The sequence below is a fragment of the Nipponia nippon genome, unplaced genomic scaffold, assembly GCF_047370975.1.
Source record: "Nipponia nippon isolate SJK-2023a ecotype South Korea unplaced genomic scaffold, ASM4737097v1 scaffold_3, whole genome shotgun sequence".
NCBI classification, from domain to species: domain Eukaryota; kingdom Metazoa; phylum Chordata; class Aves; order Pelecaniformes; family Threskiornithidae; genus Nipponia; species Nipponia nippon.
The window spans coordinates 51,998,874-52,018,180 of NW_028262347.1; the positions used below are offsets into that span (position 1 = coordinate 51,998,874).

The following is a 19,307-nucleotide window of genomic DNA, read 5'->3' on the forward strand; positions in this document are numbered from 1 at the left end:
CCAGCTATTTGCAATAATATCCTTTGAGGTTTCAACAGGAGCTGAACTGTGAAATATAGGACTTTGATTACCTCAGATAGTGGTGATAACATACAAGTCAATGCAAAGTAGTCTGCCTAGCCACCATAAGTTCAAGAAGAAATCACAAGCCTGGTCTTTCAATAGCGCTTCAGGGAACACATTCTTGCCACAGCTGTAGAGAGCAAAATTCTCCTATCATTCCATGTAGGAGTTCCTTAGGTAGGAACTGACCATCCTCTTTGCCTTTTCCAAGGAGGTATGACAAAAACTAGCAGTTGAATTCACTGGTTCTCATTGTAACAGCTTACTTTTAGTTATACTCTTTTGTCTTGATGCTTACAAGTCACTGAGAACTGAGTCAGTGAAAGTTGCTGAAAACTAATAAAAATCCTGTTTACTACCTCCTAGCCTTTGCAGCAATTCGTAATGAAAGAATGAAGTGTGTAGTTTGCCCTAGAGTTCAAATACTGTTTAGCTTGAAATTAGCTTCTGCCTGAAACCTATAGCTCAGATACTACTATATCCCACTACCATGAACCTCTGTGTTTCTCCTTGGAAGATACTTGGTATTGAATAAAATAATGAAGCAATTCTACACATACCACAGTATTTGTCAGAAAACTTCCCTTCTTCTTAACTTCTCCTTTTAAAAGGCCTCGGTTTCAGAAAGGTTCTTGGGAGCTTGCCACACAGTGATTTCTTCCTAAAACTTAACTTCTCTGAGGGTTGTGTTTTGGCTTTGAAGCTGAAAACCATTTGGTACACATTATTATTTTGCTCAAACTTTTTTTTTTTATCCCTGCTTCTCCCAATGCTTAAGTAAAAGCACCTTATATTTTAAATATCATAACCTTATAAATACGATAACCTTAATATTGGCATTTCCTAACATTTAAGTATTTAGCTGCCACAGGAAAATCCTAGCTGGCTGATAATATTTTTTTTTTTTTTTGAGAACTTTGACTCATTTTTAACTAGTGAACTTTTTGTCTTCAGATACAGATAAATCTTCTGAGCACAGCATTAAACTGAGTGGAACAGATACTTCTCAAACTCAAACAACAAACGATATAGAAATACCCGTGTCTCATTCCCCCAAAGAATACAACCAGTTTCTGTCAAATACTGTTTTACTGGAGCATTTTACAAAAATCTTTTTGCATTTAAGAAGAGCAGTGGTAAGATACACTTTCTTATTAAACATTTTATTTATTACTAAGCATTGCATTACAGTACTTACTACTTTCTACATTAAAAAGCCCATATTTCAGAAACTTCAAAGAAACTTTAGTGGGAAAAAGCAATGTTTTCTCACCTTCTGCAAAATGTCCAATTACAGTGTATGAAATGTCAGACATATCACCTATCACAACATGTATTTCTATCAAATATATAATAATTTATATAAATGTTTTATTTTTCATTTAGTCTTTGTAACTTTCCTTCTCATCTTTGTTAAATCTTTCTGAAAATACTTGCAGACTTACCTCTCCCTTTACAGGTCTTAGTGAATGCCTCGGTAGTATAAAGAGAAGGACCAGTGATTGAAAGGAAATGCAGACTTACTACTCTTCCCATAAACCCTTCTAAAACCAAGTAAAAACACACGTATAGGTGGTGTGAATTAATTTTTATTTCTTATTCTCACACCAAAAGCAACAATTAAATTCAATTATAAATGAGTGTTTCTATGAAAATTTCCAAATTAAGGTTCTATAATGCTTTATATGAATTGAAACATTGAATGATCTGTTATTAAGGGTGATCCATAGACTGTAATTTTGAAAGATTACTTATACCTAAGCTTTGCAATAAAAGAATGAAGCTTTTAATTTCTATATTTCCAAAGTATAATTATATTTTGAATGATATGCATAGGTTCTTGCTCACCGTGGTGGCCACTGGACGTTGCTTCAAAATGCTTGCCGAGAACTTTGGAACTATACTCAAGAATTACAACTGATGATTGCTAACCATTTACATTCCCATACGGATGCATTTCCCATTACCAGGGGTTTTCTTAGGAACACCATCTGGTTGCCATTTTATTTGGCATCAGACATGATCATTGATATGATAACTGAACTACAAGCAAGCAGGTCTCTTAAGGTAAAAATTATTTTTGTTAAGACAGTATACTCTTTATTATCACATCTTCAGTAGAGATAGTTTTCTTTCTCTTGTATTATATTCTGATATCTCCAAGTTATTCTCTGTAATAAGTTTTTAGAGGCTTACAGTATTTTCTAATTTTTATAATTTGATTTGTCCTAAAAACAAGTTTGAAAATAACAGGTAGAATAATGTTTCTTTACTGTAGGTTGTGGATCCTGAAGGAGACTTCTGCATTCCCAGTTGTTTAGGAGGTATTATGGATGAGAATGGTGGTTCTAATCTCCATCCACAGTCTCCCTTGGATGATGTGAATGTGGTTGACTTGAAATGGATATGTCATCTGATTCTTAAAACAATAGAATTGTTATATCAAATGAAGAAGTGGGAAGCACTGGTACACATAGCTGTGCAATTCAACATATTTACACAGTAAGTTAGACCAACTCTAATAAAAACTGAAAAGCAACATTATAGAGTTAAATATACCGTTATTTTGTTTAATTACTATACTTTGCTTTTTTTCAGTGAGAGATACACAGAACAAGTGAGTCCGCTGCTGGTGTATGCTCAGAGGCAGCTGCTGGAAAGGATACAGCAATTCAGTGGCCCAGACAGCCATGAATCTCATTTCATAAAATATCTATCTGATAATGCACATAAGGTGAACCACAGATTTCTTTTTTGGGCACTGATTCTTAATGTGAACTACCTATAGAGAAGTACTTTCGCTGATTAGATTAATATGGTTTTTCATAATGTAGCCAAATCATAAATTATAATAAATTAACGTACATAATTGATTGAAGTGCCTGAAAAGGCTTATATGACATGATTCCAGCAGCAGCAGAGGTCTGGACTTGATGACCCAGAGAACATTTCTTCAATGCATAATGTACCCATTCCATATTATGAGCCTAAATCTAATTGCATGTTAGTTCTTGATGCTGCTCTTTTAACCTGAAAAGATTTATTTGGATATTGTGCAATCTTTGTGATTAATTAACATTAAATACAAAGAGACTGCTTTGTTTCTGCATTGAAATATTGCTCCTAAAGACCAAAATTAATCAAATTGAGTTAACCCAAACACTGACAATACCAATAAAAAACTTGAAAAACTTGATCACCAACAAAAAACCCTAAGCTGCTCAGCAAGTTCATCTCAGTAAAAGCCATGGCTCTATATATTTAGTAAACTGACATTGCCACTTGAAATTGAAATTGAAAATTTTCATGAAAATTGAAAAAAAATATTTTTTTTTTGTGGAATTAGCTATTAAAAATTAGGTTTTTCCTTTTTTTTAACTGAAGGTTTATTTCTAAGAAGTTTTGCTGAAGTCAATCACATGGCTGATATTTTTAATATGTTTCTATTACTAATATAAACACAGGACTTGAAGGAGGGGGGGGGAAGTGGGGTTTGGAATTCCAAACAGGCTGGTTCTGCAGATGAACATGGGGTTCAGGAGCCACTGCCTTGCCTAGAGACAGCACAGTGCTGCCCAGGGCTTGCAGGACCTCAGAAGGCACTCCTGGCTTGCAAAGGGCAGCTGAGGTGCTCTGTCTTGTCTCTCTGTAAGGCTGTTTCTTGCTGACTTCTTTCAGGCCCTGCCATTCAGAACACAGTCCTTTTTGTCTAAAAAAAGGGCAGTGTGGCAAACCACCACATACTGCTGTAAGCTCAGCAAAGTGGAAAAGTAATCATAGTTTTGAAAGACAACTTACAGAAGAAAGACTAATGTTAGTTAATAAGGATTTTTAAAAAAGACATCATCAAGTTAGAAATTTGGAGGGCATGGCTACATTTCACAATGCAGTGCTATTCAGAGTCTAGAACTAGCTCTAAATTTGTTCTTTTGCTTCTGAAGTGATGTAGCTATATTAGCAAAATAAAATGTCTGTGCTGGATTAGCCCTTTATAGAAGTCTGGAAGTTTGCTTCTCTGACAGGTTAGACTGCTTCTGTTATTTGCTTAGACCTGTTTTGTATACCCATATGCAGCATTATGTTGTGCTTTACAGGCAGTTAGGCATACTTACACTGACAGGTTCTTTGCAAGCATGCATTTATCCAGACAAAGAAAGGTGTAATATTTGCTGAACATCGACGACTTGCTCATGGTTATGGCAAATACCAAATAAGATACAAGTTTAATTCTGTAACATCTAAACGCTTATATGTTATATCCAATATTTAGGTGTTGTGAATGTTTTATCTCTTACTGACAAGGGTACTATGGTCTTTGTAATGGGTACTATGGGTCTTTGTAAATTAGTCCTCTTTTACTTTGTCATATGACTGAGTATTTAGATACTTAAAGTTAAGCACCAAACATTGATTTTTCTGAATATTATTCAATTATCATGAAAAAACCCTTGCTTTTTAGATGAGTTGCAGAAACTACATAGGGCAGAAATTACAGCTGCCTGTTGCCCATTCTGCTAGTGAATGGATTTTTCCTGGATGCTTTTTCTGTCCTGAGATGAAAAAAGATTATACAGGTCAGAGCACACTTCAGTATCATGACTTCTCTTTTCTCCCAAACTCTTTCCTTTTTTTCATACTGGATATGTTTTTTGTTTTCCTCCTTATCATAGGTCTTCCACTGCTCCTATAATCTGTTTCTTTTAATATACACTCATTTTGGTCTTCAAATTATTATTCTTGATAATTTGGAGAGATAGTAATGTTGTCAAGACCTTTCCAAATATATTCGGACTGTATCTGAAAGCAGAGAAAAGCAGTTGTAATCCAGATGCCAGATGACCTACAGTATGTTGAGTGAGCTTGGTGGTCTTGGACCAGTTTTCCATCTGTATCGTTGGATATCCAGCAATATACCCAGAAATTAATGTGAACCTACGCTGTTATCGATAGAATCAATAGAAAAACTGAAACGAACTATAAGGTGAAAAAACACCTCTTTTACCCACAGTTGTTTTTTTCAGTCAGGATTAAAATGTTATAGTCATTAATGGAAGTTTGTAACGCATATAGTTCCTCATATCACACATGTCAACGCATTGCACACAAGGCTTTGTGTTGACTTCAGCTGAGGAAAGTCATTAAACAATAAATAATGCTGTATGTAGGAAGAGTAGATAATATTATGCATTCAGTGGAGAGAGCATACCAACTCACAGGTTTGGTACATAGAAACTGCAGTAATTGTAGTAAATAGAATCAGCAGTTGTAGTAAAAGATTTGTTTCCAGACTTCAGACACCAGAATTCAGAGCAGAGAGCTGAGCTGAGGCAGGCCCAGGGCAGATGGAATTCAGGGAATATAGATGTCACATGACAACCAAAATGTAACACTGAAAAAGATACACATGCTCAGAAGTGTTCCTGGTGGTTTATAATTTTGCTTTAATTCATAATCCAACAGGAAACAAAGGTGACAATTACATTAATGTATTTTAGTTTTGAACTTGTGCAATTTTTCAAACATAGGTTTTGCAGGGTGATCTACTAAAAATATATATTTATGTAATGGAAAATTGTTCTCCACAATTATTAATTTCGTTTAGATCGCAGTCAAGCAAAAGCCCTAGTTTATGTACCTCTTGATGTGAATGATACACTGAAATGTTTTAAAGAAACTCTACAAAAATCTAAATATCACAGCAGAGCACTGAGACACAGCAGAAAGCTACTTTCATTATTTCTTGCACACACACAAGGTGAGTTATTTATTGAAGTGTTTCTCACTTATTAAGCGTATATGCAGTTGAAATAGCAAAGAGTGAAAGGAATAGTTTTTTTTTTTTTAAATTCAAGTTTTAGTTGTTATTGACAATTAGAAAAAACATAGAATATAAAGCTATATATGAAGTTCTGTAAGCACAAGCTCTAAGCCTGATTTCCTATGATTTGTGTATCATGGTTGGATGATGAATTTTTTTTTCATGCAGCTGTGTCCCTTCTCTGTCTGTAGCCAAACCTGTCGGAGGACTGACTGGCAAATCTTCCCAAGTTTATTTTCTCTAACAGAGCACATATTTTCATTTGGTTGCACTGACCGATGAGTTATGTCTAATGAGTTTAATTAGGAGACACACAGACAGAATCATAGCATAGGAAACCAGATAAAAATAGGGTACACAGGAACTCTACATTTGTTCAAGTAATGTGGTTTGGAAATATTTGTGGTGCTGGAAATAGTATAATACTTTTCAAAACTGATCATATAAATCACTTTTCTGGTCTAGAAAATGCTGGAAGATCAATCAGCAGTCATATCTCTTCAAACAGAAAGCTGGAATTTAATGTGGGAGATGAACTGATATTTCTACCAACACCATGTGACATTTCTCAAGAAAAATTTAATTTCTCCAGTATGGTTGAAAGTAAACCAATACCACAGTCACAACTTTCAGTAATTATCTCTTCCTATGAACAAACAATTGGTAATTTTTTTTCATAAAGTTCTGTTTACAGCTAAGATGTAATATTATTCTGCCTATCTGTGTTCATATCTGTTTGTTCCAGTGTTATTTTCCTTTGTCAGATAGCTATAACTGTCTGAAGGCTGCTTTCCAGAAATACATAATCTTCTTTCTGTTGATTCAGAAAATCTGCATTAGATTCTAAACAAACCACTAGTTGGTTCATAACCTCTACGGTTATCTCACCCTATGAAAAAGCATTACTTTAGTGGTGTTATACTGATTAATCCCAAATTAAAAATCTGCTGTAATGTTTAGCAGATTAATTTTAATTACATGATAGTTGTTTTTTTTTCTAGCAGACAGACCTTCTGGATTCCGTGCATTTGAATATGAGACCTAGTTGCTTGGCTTCCATTTAACATTCTAGTATGGCTTTACTCGTAGAGTTACAGCTCAGCACTGCTACCTGTTTTTGCTGTATGACAAAATAGGTGAAGTGTAGCAGGTCAACAGATGCCCTAAGTGGTTTTATTTGAAGTAAGGGATCCAGAAATGAGCCAGGGACAAGTGCTACTGTGCTGTGTGCAGGCAGTGTTGTTCACCAGGGCCAATGGCCTGCTTCCCAGTTTATCTCTTGAAGAGGAAGAAATTTGAGAGGTCTGAAAAAACCAAAAATACAAAAGCTTAGGTAAACAGGTCCATAAATACATCCTACCCTTGTTTTTAAACTTAGTAGAAGTAAGAACTTGTACATTTGAAGATAAAATATACAAGCCCAATAAATCTTTCAAAAAACATTCATGCATTGAATTACATGTGAATGCATGTCTACTTCTCATGCAAAATTTGTTCAAGATTCAGTAACTGATTTAATGCTGTGACAATATTTTTTTCTAATTGATTAAAAAATAAATAACAGGAATCCTTGAAATAAACAACCAGAGAGACCTCAAGGTTCAGGCTCTACATGAACTTGGAAATCTTCACTTTTATGCTGGAAACAAAAGGTACATAGCTATTGGACTAAAAAAGAGCATTGTTTCTTTTTTTTTTTTTTTTTTCCCCAATCATGTACCCTTCAACTGTCTTGTAAGTTCTTGTGCTGTCCTCAAGTCCATATAACTTCTTTCATCTAACTCACTATTAGCTATATTTTGAGAGGCTTTTCTTCTAGAAATTGTTTTTTTTTTCTTAGCTAGCTAATTGCAATTGAGCAAATTAATTAAGCATTTCTGTGTTTTTAAGAAGTGATATCTATTGCTTTGACAATTTAATTTTACTATAAGGCCCAACAAGTCTGTTGACTGGGAATGGTATCTTTTTGTATTGTAGAAACTGTATTTCAGTTTTTGACCTAATCAGAATTAGTTTTATCTCAGGCAATAAAGGTAAAACGAAGCGAGTCTTATCTTCCACTTTGGAAAATGTCAGCAATATGATGAGAACGTTTTTTATGTGTTACAGAGCTGCTTTTAAATATTGGTGTCAAGCCCTTGATGAAACACTCAACATGGCTGATGCTCTTAACAACTGGCAAGAGTTAGGTTTTCCAAAAAATGCTATGGACTGCTTTGCAGTTGGAAGGTCGACTGATATTAGTCAGAAATTTCTTTCTCAGGCTGGAGTTTGGGGATGTTTACATGCAGCAGTCTTAGTGGCTAAGATAGCTCAGTAAGTATTTTATCTATATATGCATGTATTTCATATTTTAAACAAATTGCTCATCCAGGACAGTAAGCAACTCAAAATTAATTTAAAAACACTAACGAGCTGCTATAAAAAAGACTCATCAAAAGCAGAGGAATTTTTCCTTTCAGGACGAAAGTTGCTCTTTTGGAGAATATTGTTTGTTCCCTGTTCTTGAGTGCTCATCTTTGATCGTAATTGCAGCTGTATATTATATGGAGAGATCATTGAAATAAAACAAAATGATAAAAAGTCATAAGCACAAGGATTTTACAGTCATATTGATTTTCAATTGAAATATCACATCTCCCAAGTCATTGCACATATTAAATATGAATGTATCTTGAGGGCAGATTTACTGCCTAAAGTACTCATTTTCTGGTGAATTACAGCTAAATGAAATTTGAATTACTGTATTAAAGTCTACCATCAATAAATATTTCTGTCCAGTACTCCCTGACTGCTGGTAAAACACTACGGATGTAATTCTGAGCTGTTCCTCAATGTATTGTACAATATAAAAGTGTACAAAATATAAAATTTAGAAATATCTGTCAGCTCTAAATGACCTTAGAAGCATTATACCCATGAAAGGGCAGAGCTTCATCTCAGTAAACTGTCTTACCTGAGAAGCAGGTCATATCAATAGCACTGTAAAATATTTGTAAACTAAGGTAGCTTTGAAAGTATTAGCATGGGTATTTCAAGATGAAACAGCATTTCCACACTCAGAATTGGCACCCAAGAGGAAAAGGAGTGAGTTTAAGCTGACTCCAAACCACAGCTCTTCTAATTCTGAGCAGTCTCAGGTTCAATTAGGCAAGACCCAATCCCTAACTGCTTTTACAGGTGCTTGTGGCACATATTTGCTGCACTATATACTATCCCTTTACTGCTAATAGGTCCATTCCAAATCCTGGCAGGGATCTGGAGGGAGCTATCCTCTTGGCTTCTCCCTCAGGCAGATCTTTTCTATTCAGACCTGACTTGGGCTGTTAAACATCTTTCCCTTGAGTTGCTCTTTCTAGAGCAACTTTGTCTCAGGCTGTAAAATGCAGATTAAAGGATTCTAATATTGTATTAAAGATTTCCAATATTGTAGATCAGAGGGGTACCCCGCTACCAGGATGGTTTAAAGATCTGATGAAGTACTGTGTGGGATTCATTTAATCTAGCTAGACACCTACCATGTGAAAGTCCACATGTGCTAGTTATCTTAGGCTTCCTTTATGGAAAGAAATACACTTTAAGGTGTGAGTTGCTTGACCTGCTTTACCTTTCTAGTTTTGTATGAGATTAATTTTGCACTTAGATTGCTTGTTTTCTCTCCTTTAACTTTAAAGGGAATCTAGACAACTCCCTTTGTCTAGGTATGTCTTTGGTCAAATGCTTCTTTCTTTGCATGGCATGGCTGAGCACCTATCTACAGAACAGGCAGCTGTTTTCCAATATGCAAAACATCTAGATTGTGTTAGTATCAGTATTATACTAGATAAAAAAAAAAGAGTTTGAATAATTTATGCTGATGGGCACATTCATATTTCTTATTATTTGTTGTACTTTAGGCATATAACAACATCAAAGATGAGATTAAGAACTAAATACTGCTATTTTTCTGCTATACTTTTTAAGGTAAGAATACAATTTCAGTTAGAATTCGTGAAGTTGACAAATTGCTTCTAAAATTTAAATCTCAATAACCCTCTATTAAAATATTTCTCTTTTCATTTTGATTGTAAAGGAAAACTGGAGATCAGAGGTAGTTGACAATTTATGCACATTAGATTAGATGTTTTTATTCTCTGTTTTTTAACATTATTCCTGTATTATAGCCTAAAAATTATCACTTCAATAAGAGCCTAGTGTCTCAGAGAAATAATGAAATACTGAATAGTGAAGATGGCTAAAAGATTTCACAGTCAAATATATTTTTCTTCTCTTGTTCTGCTCAGAAAGAGCTGGATGGCATCAACAATAGCAGAGCACTCTCTGTCAGATCTGTACAGAGTCTTCACAGATTGTCATAAATTTTCAACCAGGAGAACAAACTCTTTAGAAAAAGAAACTTTTGAATCTTTTTTAGCATTGAAAGATACTGGTTTGTAATACTAAAATCTCAGCTCTATAAGAAGTTTGCTCTAAAACTAGAAGAGAGTCAAAATGATTCAATTTCATTTACAAAGAAAATAAGATCATTAAAATTAAGTTTGCAAACTTTCAGAAACCAACTATAGAGGAAAAAAAGGTTTCAGTTTACTTTTAAAAGGAAGTTTTAAGATACCAGTAACAAAAGTGATATAGGAAAAAGAACTGCAAGTATTCTGCCAGTCATACTCCACTGGGATCAATGCTTACTCATCCCAGTGCAGCATCAGGAAGTTAGCTGGCTTCTTCCAAAACAAACCAATGCCACTTTCTAAAATCTTGTGTCAACCATGGTTGTGACTGTGTGACCTGTGCTAGGCCACATTTAAAATCTCATTAAGTTTAGCAAAGGGAGAACAAGTTGAAGAAAAAAAGGTAAAGGAGAATTTTGACTAGCTTCTAGCACTGCAATTGCTGGTGATACAAAGCTGAACAATTTTGATTCCTCCTTTTGACAGAAATAGTAGTAAGCATTTGTTCCAGTTGTATAATGGTAGAAATAATTGTGGCTTGACTGAAGTGGGTTTGATATTAATTGGGAGAGGAGCAGCTTGCAGGGTGAGTGTCTTGAAAAATATAATCAATTACTGTCACTGTACCTTGCGAAGTTCAAGCCCATAATTTGTTCCTTGATTTGGAAAGCTTTTATAACCTTATTTAAATTCCACCTCTGGTATAGGCTTTAAGCTTGTTAATATCTCAGATCTGAGTATGTAAATGCATATTTCTCTAGCATATCATTGCTAGTTACAACAAGATAAACGCGACTAGGACGGAATATCCAACACCAGAGATAATGTTAGCACTCCTCCCTTTTTAAAGGAAAAACATTTAAGTTATTTCCTTCAAGTTCATATCAGTTGTAAGTTATATGATTTAAGCTGCACTAGCTGACCTAGTTAAAGGCGGAACTAGGCTGGAACTAGCTTTTAACTGGCCTTAAAGTCAGCAACTCTCCCAGAAACAATGGCTGAGCTGATGGCAGGGCAAGGATTTAAGGCTAAGTAAAATCAAACAAGTTTTCTTAGCTTGTGGCAAAAATAAAAATATTTTTCTTCTAATGGAAGACATTTTCCATAAAGCATCTTCAGACTGGTAAAGAAATGTTTGAACACATCCCCAGAATCATCTCAACAAACTTTTCCTATGCATTTTCCTTGATTATGGAGATGTTTGAATAAATTATTAAGTTCTTTCTGTCTGCTGATTAGAGGCTTATCCTAAGAATTATCTAAGAAGTCTTTGTGAGAACCCCTAGTGATTTATTAGGTTTTTTTTCTGTGCTTCCAGAGATTTATTTGGGATACTTTGACTTGGAATCTGAGAGAAATGCCATTGGCTCTTTAGGAAGATTTTTCATTACTTGGGGAGTACTTGCTGAGGAATCCTTCACGATTATTTTTCTACACCTAGATTAGTTTTTCTCTTTTGCTTGTTCTGTGAAATACTGTCCTTAGACTATTTACAGCCTGTTTGTTTGGTTTTTTTTTTCTCCATCAAGTTCATACATAAAGCATTTTTTCTAAAAAGATTTTTCATGGTTTTGTCTGGAAACAACTGGATACTTAAGACACTGACTGAATTTCATTTATTAAGTCATTTATGAGTCTCAAAGGTTGGAGCTTTATAGTGTTTCACTAATGCCTCTACATCTTTTCACAAGTAGTTAATTATTATTATTTTCAGACCCTGTTTAGAGCTTCTCTTCCACATCCAACATCTGACTGTGACTTTGCACAGTATGAAACAAATATGCTTATTCCTGGTATCGACTTGTTCTCAGATCGCTACAGAGCTGATATCTCTACTGTAGTTGCAAGTCTGAATTTCCTTATGTTTGAACTACATTGTGCAAAACAAAATTTAACAGTAAGTATTATTTTTATACTCTGGAAATGAATTTTAAGACATCAAGTTTTATTTTTTTGTGTGAAGCTCTAGCAAAATACCTGTATGGTTAAGTTCTGTGGCACTGAGATAGAGGCAAGGTATAGCTTGATGCCTACAATTTTTAGAATATACAGGGTATTTGTTTATTCAGGAAGATGGCAATACATAGTCCACTCAGCTTAGGCATTTTAGAGGAAATTTCCCATTATATACAGTTTGAAATACAATGTACTGAGAAATACTTTAAATGCAGTATGTCTAGAATGCTTTCAATAATTTTACTTTCACATTCAGTAAATAAAAGTCCCTTCTGCCTTTCTCCTTCTCAAGTTCTCTTATTCCTCTGTATGGAGTGTTTTTACAGCTTCCCTCTTATGTTGATCATGTGGTTATTTCCTCCACTTAATGACTGACCACTTCCACTTTAATCCAACTTCTTTCAAAGGTGCAGTGCTGTACATTGGAATAAGTAGATTGAATTGCCTACTAGCACTGAAAAAGGTGCAATTCTACCTCTGTTCCTGTTTGGTCCTGTATGCTCTAACAGATTTTCATGTCAGAGGATTATTGTATACCTCTATAAATCAATTGTCAGCATGACAGAAAACTCCCCAGCAGAAAAAGTAGATGGTTTTCTCCTGCTTTAATGAGTTGAATCCACTTAAGGGAAGGGCCTGCAAGTGGCAGAGCTGGTGCACAATAGGGGAAAAGATCGCGTGGCTGGTGGCAGGGGAGTAAGAAAAGGTTAGGGGGTAGAGATGGAAGAAGTGTGAGAGAGGAGGAGGCAGCAAGATGTTATCCCTTTTTTGTCAGCAAGCCGTTTGTTGGATTGATTTCTTCCAGAACTTCAGGCTAAGTGTCTGTCTTACCTCCTGTTAGTGCTTCTTCCCATCCTGCTTTACTGGAGTTCACTGTAATTAAGCTTTGTCTAACTGCCCTCACTATGGGAGATCAAGTGAGGTCAAGGAGCAGACAGTTACCTTGAAGCAGGGACACTTAATTTGACTGCTTACTTCACGTGGCCATACACATTTTTGATTCTTTCTGTACTTGTACTAGCAGAATATAGACCCGGGTCATAGATCATGGTCAAAGCAATTGCAGTTTCAGCAGGATGAGAGCTTCATTTCCACTGAATGCGTAATGTGTGGGAATGTTTTGGATGGTGGGCACTAAGTTGATTTGACACTTAAATCAAAATACATCAAGATTCAAGTTTTATTAAAAATGAGACTTCAAAGACTAATTTTGTTAAACTACTTCAAATATCAGTTGGAAACTGTATGGATACAATTAAAACATTTGCCTCAAGCATTTTTAATCCAAATTCAGAAGTATTAAGCTGCTTTATGAAAACTAAAAGTGCATTTGATAAAAAAGTAACAATGCTGTTAGCGTTTTCCAAGCTTGGGGACATTTTAAAGCGAAGAAAAATGTAAAAGCTGAACAGTAATTAAATTTTGGAAGCTTTTTCATTTTCAGTAAACAAATACATCTGTTAGGAAAGAATCTGCTTTTTTTTGAGATATTATAATAAATACAATGTTTGTATACTTTACTAGAACTCAGTTTTAAAATGTTTTTTGTTAGTTGCCCCTACGAAAACTTTCAATTTGAAATGAATGCAAATAAATTTGTCAATAAGCAATTTGTCTCATCACTATCCAGTTTATTTTACCATTGGTATCATTTATTTTACTATTGGCATAATTTATTTTACCATTGGCAACTTAGACAGTTGCAGGACTTAATTGTGTTGATTTTATAAAGCTTACAGAATTCTATTATTCTGTTTCTTATACTGAAAAAATTATGGCATCAAAATGCAGAGTTTTAGAAATCCCTTATATCAACATCTTTCCAGTAGGTTTACTCACTAATGGTATAGTAAAAAAGCCCACCTTGAACACAGAGAATAATTTGGGTAAACTTCACTTTCTACATTGTGAATCACGTATAAGATAGTATAAGGGGTTAGCTTTAGCCAGCTGAAGAACTTTTTAACACATTCATCCTTTGTAGAGCGTAAAAGAAGTAGTGGTGGTATGTGGCAGTGAAAGCAGTACTCCTGTATTATCTATATATTTGTGATATATAATTGCAATGTACATTTCTATAATTGTATCCTTTATGACATTTATAATTAGATGACCTAATATTTTCCTACAGATTTTACCATTGTTCACATTATACCAATACATTGTTTCTGAGATTTGTAAGGACCCAGCTAAATGTATTGAAGGAAGAATCTTCAAGGTAATCAAACAAACTTTCTTTTTATCACATCACATCACATTGTATTTCAAATAAACTTTTCATTTATTTCTTTGTTAAATGTAGTCGATTTAATATTCATATATCACTATTATGAAAAGTAATGCTTTAAAGTTCAGCTGTTGCTTAGTGTTTCTTAGCACAACAGATTGTAGAATAAGACTACTTTCTAAATGCAATTATTATTTATATTCTGAATTTTAGTAGGCTCTAGAGTTATTTATGGAGTTTTACTCTTAATGTCCTACAGAGACTAAGTACTTCCATCATTTCTTTCTACTCTCCATTTAACAAGCATTCTCTTTAAAGATATGATCATAAGATTTTCCCTCTTAGATCCAAACTTTTTAGTTGGTATTTTTTGTCTTGTTCCACCGTTCTTTTAAATGTTTTCTTAAGTGCAAAACATAAATGATTTTTTGTTCACAATGTTCACTTCTGGATTGGTTGTCAGTATAATGGTGGAACCAGGTTGTCAGAATTCTAGGAACAGACTTTTGTCATGTCACTAATGTTGGCTTGTTGGTTTTGGTTTGGGTTTTTTTAATCCCTTGGTTTTTTTTTTTAAAGGAACCTAACTTGTAATAAGAGTCGAAGTATTATTGATTTTAGATATCTTCAGGAAATGCTGATAAGGGTTAGGGAGAGTAGCTGAGTACTACAAGACTAAGATGAGTAAAATCTATGAAACAGATTTTGATAAGGGGCTGGTCTTGGACTGACAGTCAAAGCTCTAGCAAGATGAATTAAGTTCTTTTCCTTTGCCAGGAGCGAGTTTGTGAAGAATATATTTTTGGTTTTTGTGGGTTTTTTGTTTGTTTTGTTTGGTTTGGGTTTTTTTTTATTATTTTTGTTTTTAAAAGTGGAAGACACATCTTTGAGATTTCACTTGTTTGCTATAAAATGTAAAAGATTTCTTTCCATTGAAGAACATTCTCCATTAATGTACTATTCCAGTAGCCAAATCTACTTGAAAATTACCTTTGAATACATTTTATTTTGAGTAAAAAGAATAACTGAAAAATATTCAAATCAAAGGCTATGTTATTTTTTCACAGATTAAAGTACTCACAGATATAGGTTTTTTTACGGAGGCCTGTCATGAACTGTCTTTGCTTAACTGTGGAGAAAGAATTCCATGGAAAATACCTGCAGGATACAGGAAAACTGAAGAAATGAAGGTAAACACCAGTAAAGTATAACATTGAACAATAACACTCAATTCTCTTCATGAAACTGCACATACTCCATGTCTGCAAGTTATTACACATTCCTAAAAAATTCCTAAATTTCTTTCAATAGGCAGGTCAAATAGTAGGCATGGAATGACAATTTCTCTCACTGAACAGCAGGAATAAAAATAAATTTTAAAACATACATGCTGTCTGTTTTATACAATGAGTAATGCAGATACTACTGTTGAAAAAATAATATGTGATTTCATATGTAGACATAAAAATTATGGATAGAGTTCTTGCTCCAATTATGGATAGAGTTCTTGCTCCATTAATGGCAAAATTCCCACTGCTCCAGCCAGGAGCAGGGCAGCTGAGGGGCAGCTGGGGCAGCCCCCAGCCTAGGGCATTGGGCATCTCTGTGGGGCTGGGGACAGGCCGAGGCTGGGCCAGGACATCAGCCTGTGGGTAGGGGTCAGGATCAGGCCTGGTGAGGAGAACTGGGCTCAGACACAGCCCCAGGATGGCCACACAGGGCCATAAGGTCTGGCTGAAGCTGGGCCAGGATCTGGGCCCATGGGTGGGCCCGGCTCAGGGGGCCCATGGCATTGCTGGGGCAGGGGCTGATGGCCCTGAGGGGCTGACATGGGGTCCTGGGCTGTAGGCAGGGTGGTGGGAGCCCCAGGAGATGCTGGGCAGTAAGAGCTATTGGTGCCCTCAGAGCCTTGACAGTCACGACAACCCAGGTCACTCTCTTTGATTTTCTCCATATCTAAAGCCAAGTAGTGATCTTATCTTGATCACTAATGTGCTACAAGGTTATGAAGCTGTTAACAATTGACCTGGGCTTCTTTGTTGTAGCTGTGAGCATACCTGTGCAGGCAGATACAGTCCAGAGCTATTGGGCAAGCCTCCCCAGTAACAATTATGTAGCCTTTCCTTGTTTTCCAAGCACATGCCAAATCAATCTAATGAGTTATTGCTGGACAGATGTAATCAAGGTCTCCTTTATCTGGGTGGTGCTTTTGGGTAGGTGTCACCCCACAACCAAGTATGTGTGCCAGCACTAGGGAGCTGGACTGTACATGTGATAGAAGACTAGTGGGACAGGTAGGGACACCCTTTTTGACAGTACCGTCGATTTAACTTCATTGTACAGCCATATTCTATACATGCAATAGGATGATGTCTCTAATCTGATGATAATTACAGGCTGGTGCTGAAAGGGGAATTCCTAACCCACCTCCATGACTTCACATTTGCTTCCCTTACCCTGTGTTGTAGACAGTGAAGCTGGCACTGCAGAGCAAATTGAGTTTAATGAGCTGATTTGGAGGGAAATTTCCCCCCTCTCACCTCCCCAAACCCTGAGAGGGAGTTTCCAGCCGACCCATGGCCTGACTGTCCTTACCCTGCAGCCTTACAATGGCTATAACCAGCACAGAGCAGCAGTATCTTTTTTGGCAATAGCCAACAAATCAATGTCTAAGCTAATTAATAAGGGAATAATTACATTTATGATAGGATGTCAAATGTTTACATTTCAAAAACCAGAAATATGGACCAGTGCTCCTCCTAGAATAACCTGCAGTGGTACTAGGTTTTAAATGAAACATGAACTTAATAAAAAGTAAAATTAAAATATTTATCAAAAAAGGTGACCTTTTTAATTTGCCAATGACATTTTCATACTAACTGCATGGGAAGATAAGAAACTGAAATCTAGTGATTTTCCTCAGAGCACAAGCTACATTATATTCTCACTAGGCTGAGCCATAAAGAGTTATCAGCATCCTCACTGGAGTTGGTTCTGCAAAGCTTCCCTGTTCATGGCTACAGTAAGGAATGCATTTACTCCTTGCTGATGCTAGTTTGGTTAAAATGCATCTTTAAGTCCTTTCCTTAATTTGTATGTTGTCTGAAGAGCTCACACTGTTAGGATGAGGTCTGTTTGTCACTTGTCTTTTTCTAACTGGGTTCACAGGTGAGTGTTCAGGTGAGCAGCAGAGGAGGTTCAACATTCGGTCTCTGGTTAGGGTGTGACGCATGTAGAAGTTAAGTGCTTGCTGGACTTTTGCACAGCTCTCAGAATAAGAAGGATCCATGTTCCAGGGAATGACAGAGATGATAGAGGGCTACATCTGGAGTATAGAGTTAATAAAAGTTAATAAAAAACATACAGAACCCAAGTGACAGTTGTGTGTAGAGCTCTCAGTTATGATGAAGGCTGGAAATGATCTTTACCGCTGCCTTTTCCTTCCCCTCAGTAGACTGATTTGTCTCCTGGTGAAAAGGTAAAGGGTTTTTGAACAAGGACTAGAGCTAGGGTTAGAGTTCAGAAACTTGAAGCACATATAAGTGAAGAAATAGTTGGTTTTAGAGCCCTCAAGGAGGCTGAGGTCTCAAGTTCATCTTGACCTGTAGCTCTTGTTTTTGTCCATTCACAGATCTGTGATCTGGTGAATAGCAGAGGAGGTATGTGCTAAGTCTGGAGAAAGATTTGGGATTCAGAACTGTAAAGAACATATAGGCAATTGATGGTTGGTGTCTATAGAGCTCCTAGAATTTGGAAAAGAATTTTTGTTGGTTTATGCTTTTTTGTCCCCTTGCTTCAAGTTGAAGAATCCTGGTGAATGGCATAGGAGGTGTAGGGATAGTTCTGGGTTTCGGGCTATGGTTCAGAAATGTAAAGCCAGTAGAAGCCAAGATATTGTTGGTATTTTCAGAGCCCTCAAAATACAGCTGGAAATGCACTACACTTGTCCACTGCTCTGCTAATTCATTCACTTACTTTATACTCATATTATAACACATAACTTATTTTTGGTTTTGTCCATCTTACAGGCGTTACAGAAATTTGACTCCTCAAAATCTCTCCTGACTGTTACAAATTTACAGGTAACAAAAATCTGAAAGAGCTAAAAATTTTATGCAAGCATAAATATTGTTTCTCTGGCATCAGTTAGAGGTTATTTGGTTCAGAAAATATACTTGCTATTAGTAAAAAACAGTAAATAGGAAACGTTTCTCCTCAACAGTTTACCCTTTCCTAAATTTTAAATTTTATGGCTGACCTCTCAAGGGGGAGGCAAGTACTATTATCACCGTTTTTCAGATGGGAGACCTAATATGTACAAATCTGAGACTTGTCTGTGCAAAGCATACTAGTAGAATTATTCAGGTTTTGTCATGCTATTAGGGTCTGTTTATCCTGCTAAAATACTGAGAACATCAGTTATCTAACCTTATAATTTCTATCAATCAGAGCTGTATTCATAGATTTGTGCTAATTCAGATTGGGGTTGAAGTCCATTTCTGGGAAAAAAAAAAGGGTGAATCTGTAAACCAGTCAATGAACAGCCATTTCTCATTTTAATTAAAAAATCACATGTTCATCAGTGACTTCTTTTTTGTTTTTTCAGTGTTAATAATTTTCTTTCATTTGCCTTGTCAAGATCCATTAAGTCAGTAGGGGTAAATGTTAGCAGAATGTGGAAAAGAAGTTGTACCATAAAAACAAACTGATAAAGTAGAAAAAACCCACTTTTTTCCTCCACTTTTCTCTCCTTTGTTTACAGTAAGCTTGTGGGCCTCCTACAACAGTTGATATT

General features: G+C 35.7%; 1 protein-coding gene across 1 annotated transcript in view; it reads left to right on the plus strand.

Moving 5' to 3' along the window:
- Window positions 1–19,307, plus strand: part of CFAP54 (cilia and flagella associated protein 54) — a 119,606-nt gene that overhangs the window by 66,044 nt on the left and 34,255 nt on the right. The window contains exons 36-49 of the mRNA XM_087765659.1: window positions 1,018–1,199; window positions 1,900–2,130; window positions 2,342–2,565; window positions 2,662–2,797; window positions 4,523–4,637; window positions 5,666–5,818; window positions 6,347–6,544; window positions 7,446–7,533; window positions 7,991–8,197; window positions 9,778–9,844; window positions 12,044–12,226; window positions 14,417–14,503; window positions 15,580–15,702; window positions 18,541–18,594. Coding sequence (XP_087621785.1) covers window positions 1,018–1,199; window positions 1,900–2,130; window positions 2,342–2,565; window positions 2,662–2,797; window positions 4,523–4,637; window positions 5,666–5,818; window positions 6,347–6,544; window positions 7,446–7,533; window positions 7,991–8,197; window positions 9,778–9,844; window positions 12,044–12,226; window positions 14,417–14,503; window positions 15,580–15,702; window positions 18,541–18,594 — 2,048 coding nt within the window. The remainder of the gene's footprint in view (window positions 1–1,017; window positions 1,200–1,899; window positions 2,131–2,341; window positions 2,566–2,661; window positions 2,798–4,522; window positions 4,638–5,665; window positions 5,819–6,346; window positions 6,545–7,445; window positions 7,534–7,990; window positions 8,198–9,777; window positions 9,845–12,043; window positions 12,227–14,416; window positions 14,504–15,579; window positions 15,703–18,540; window positions 18,595–19,307) is intronic.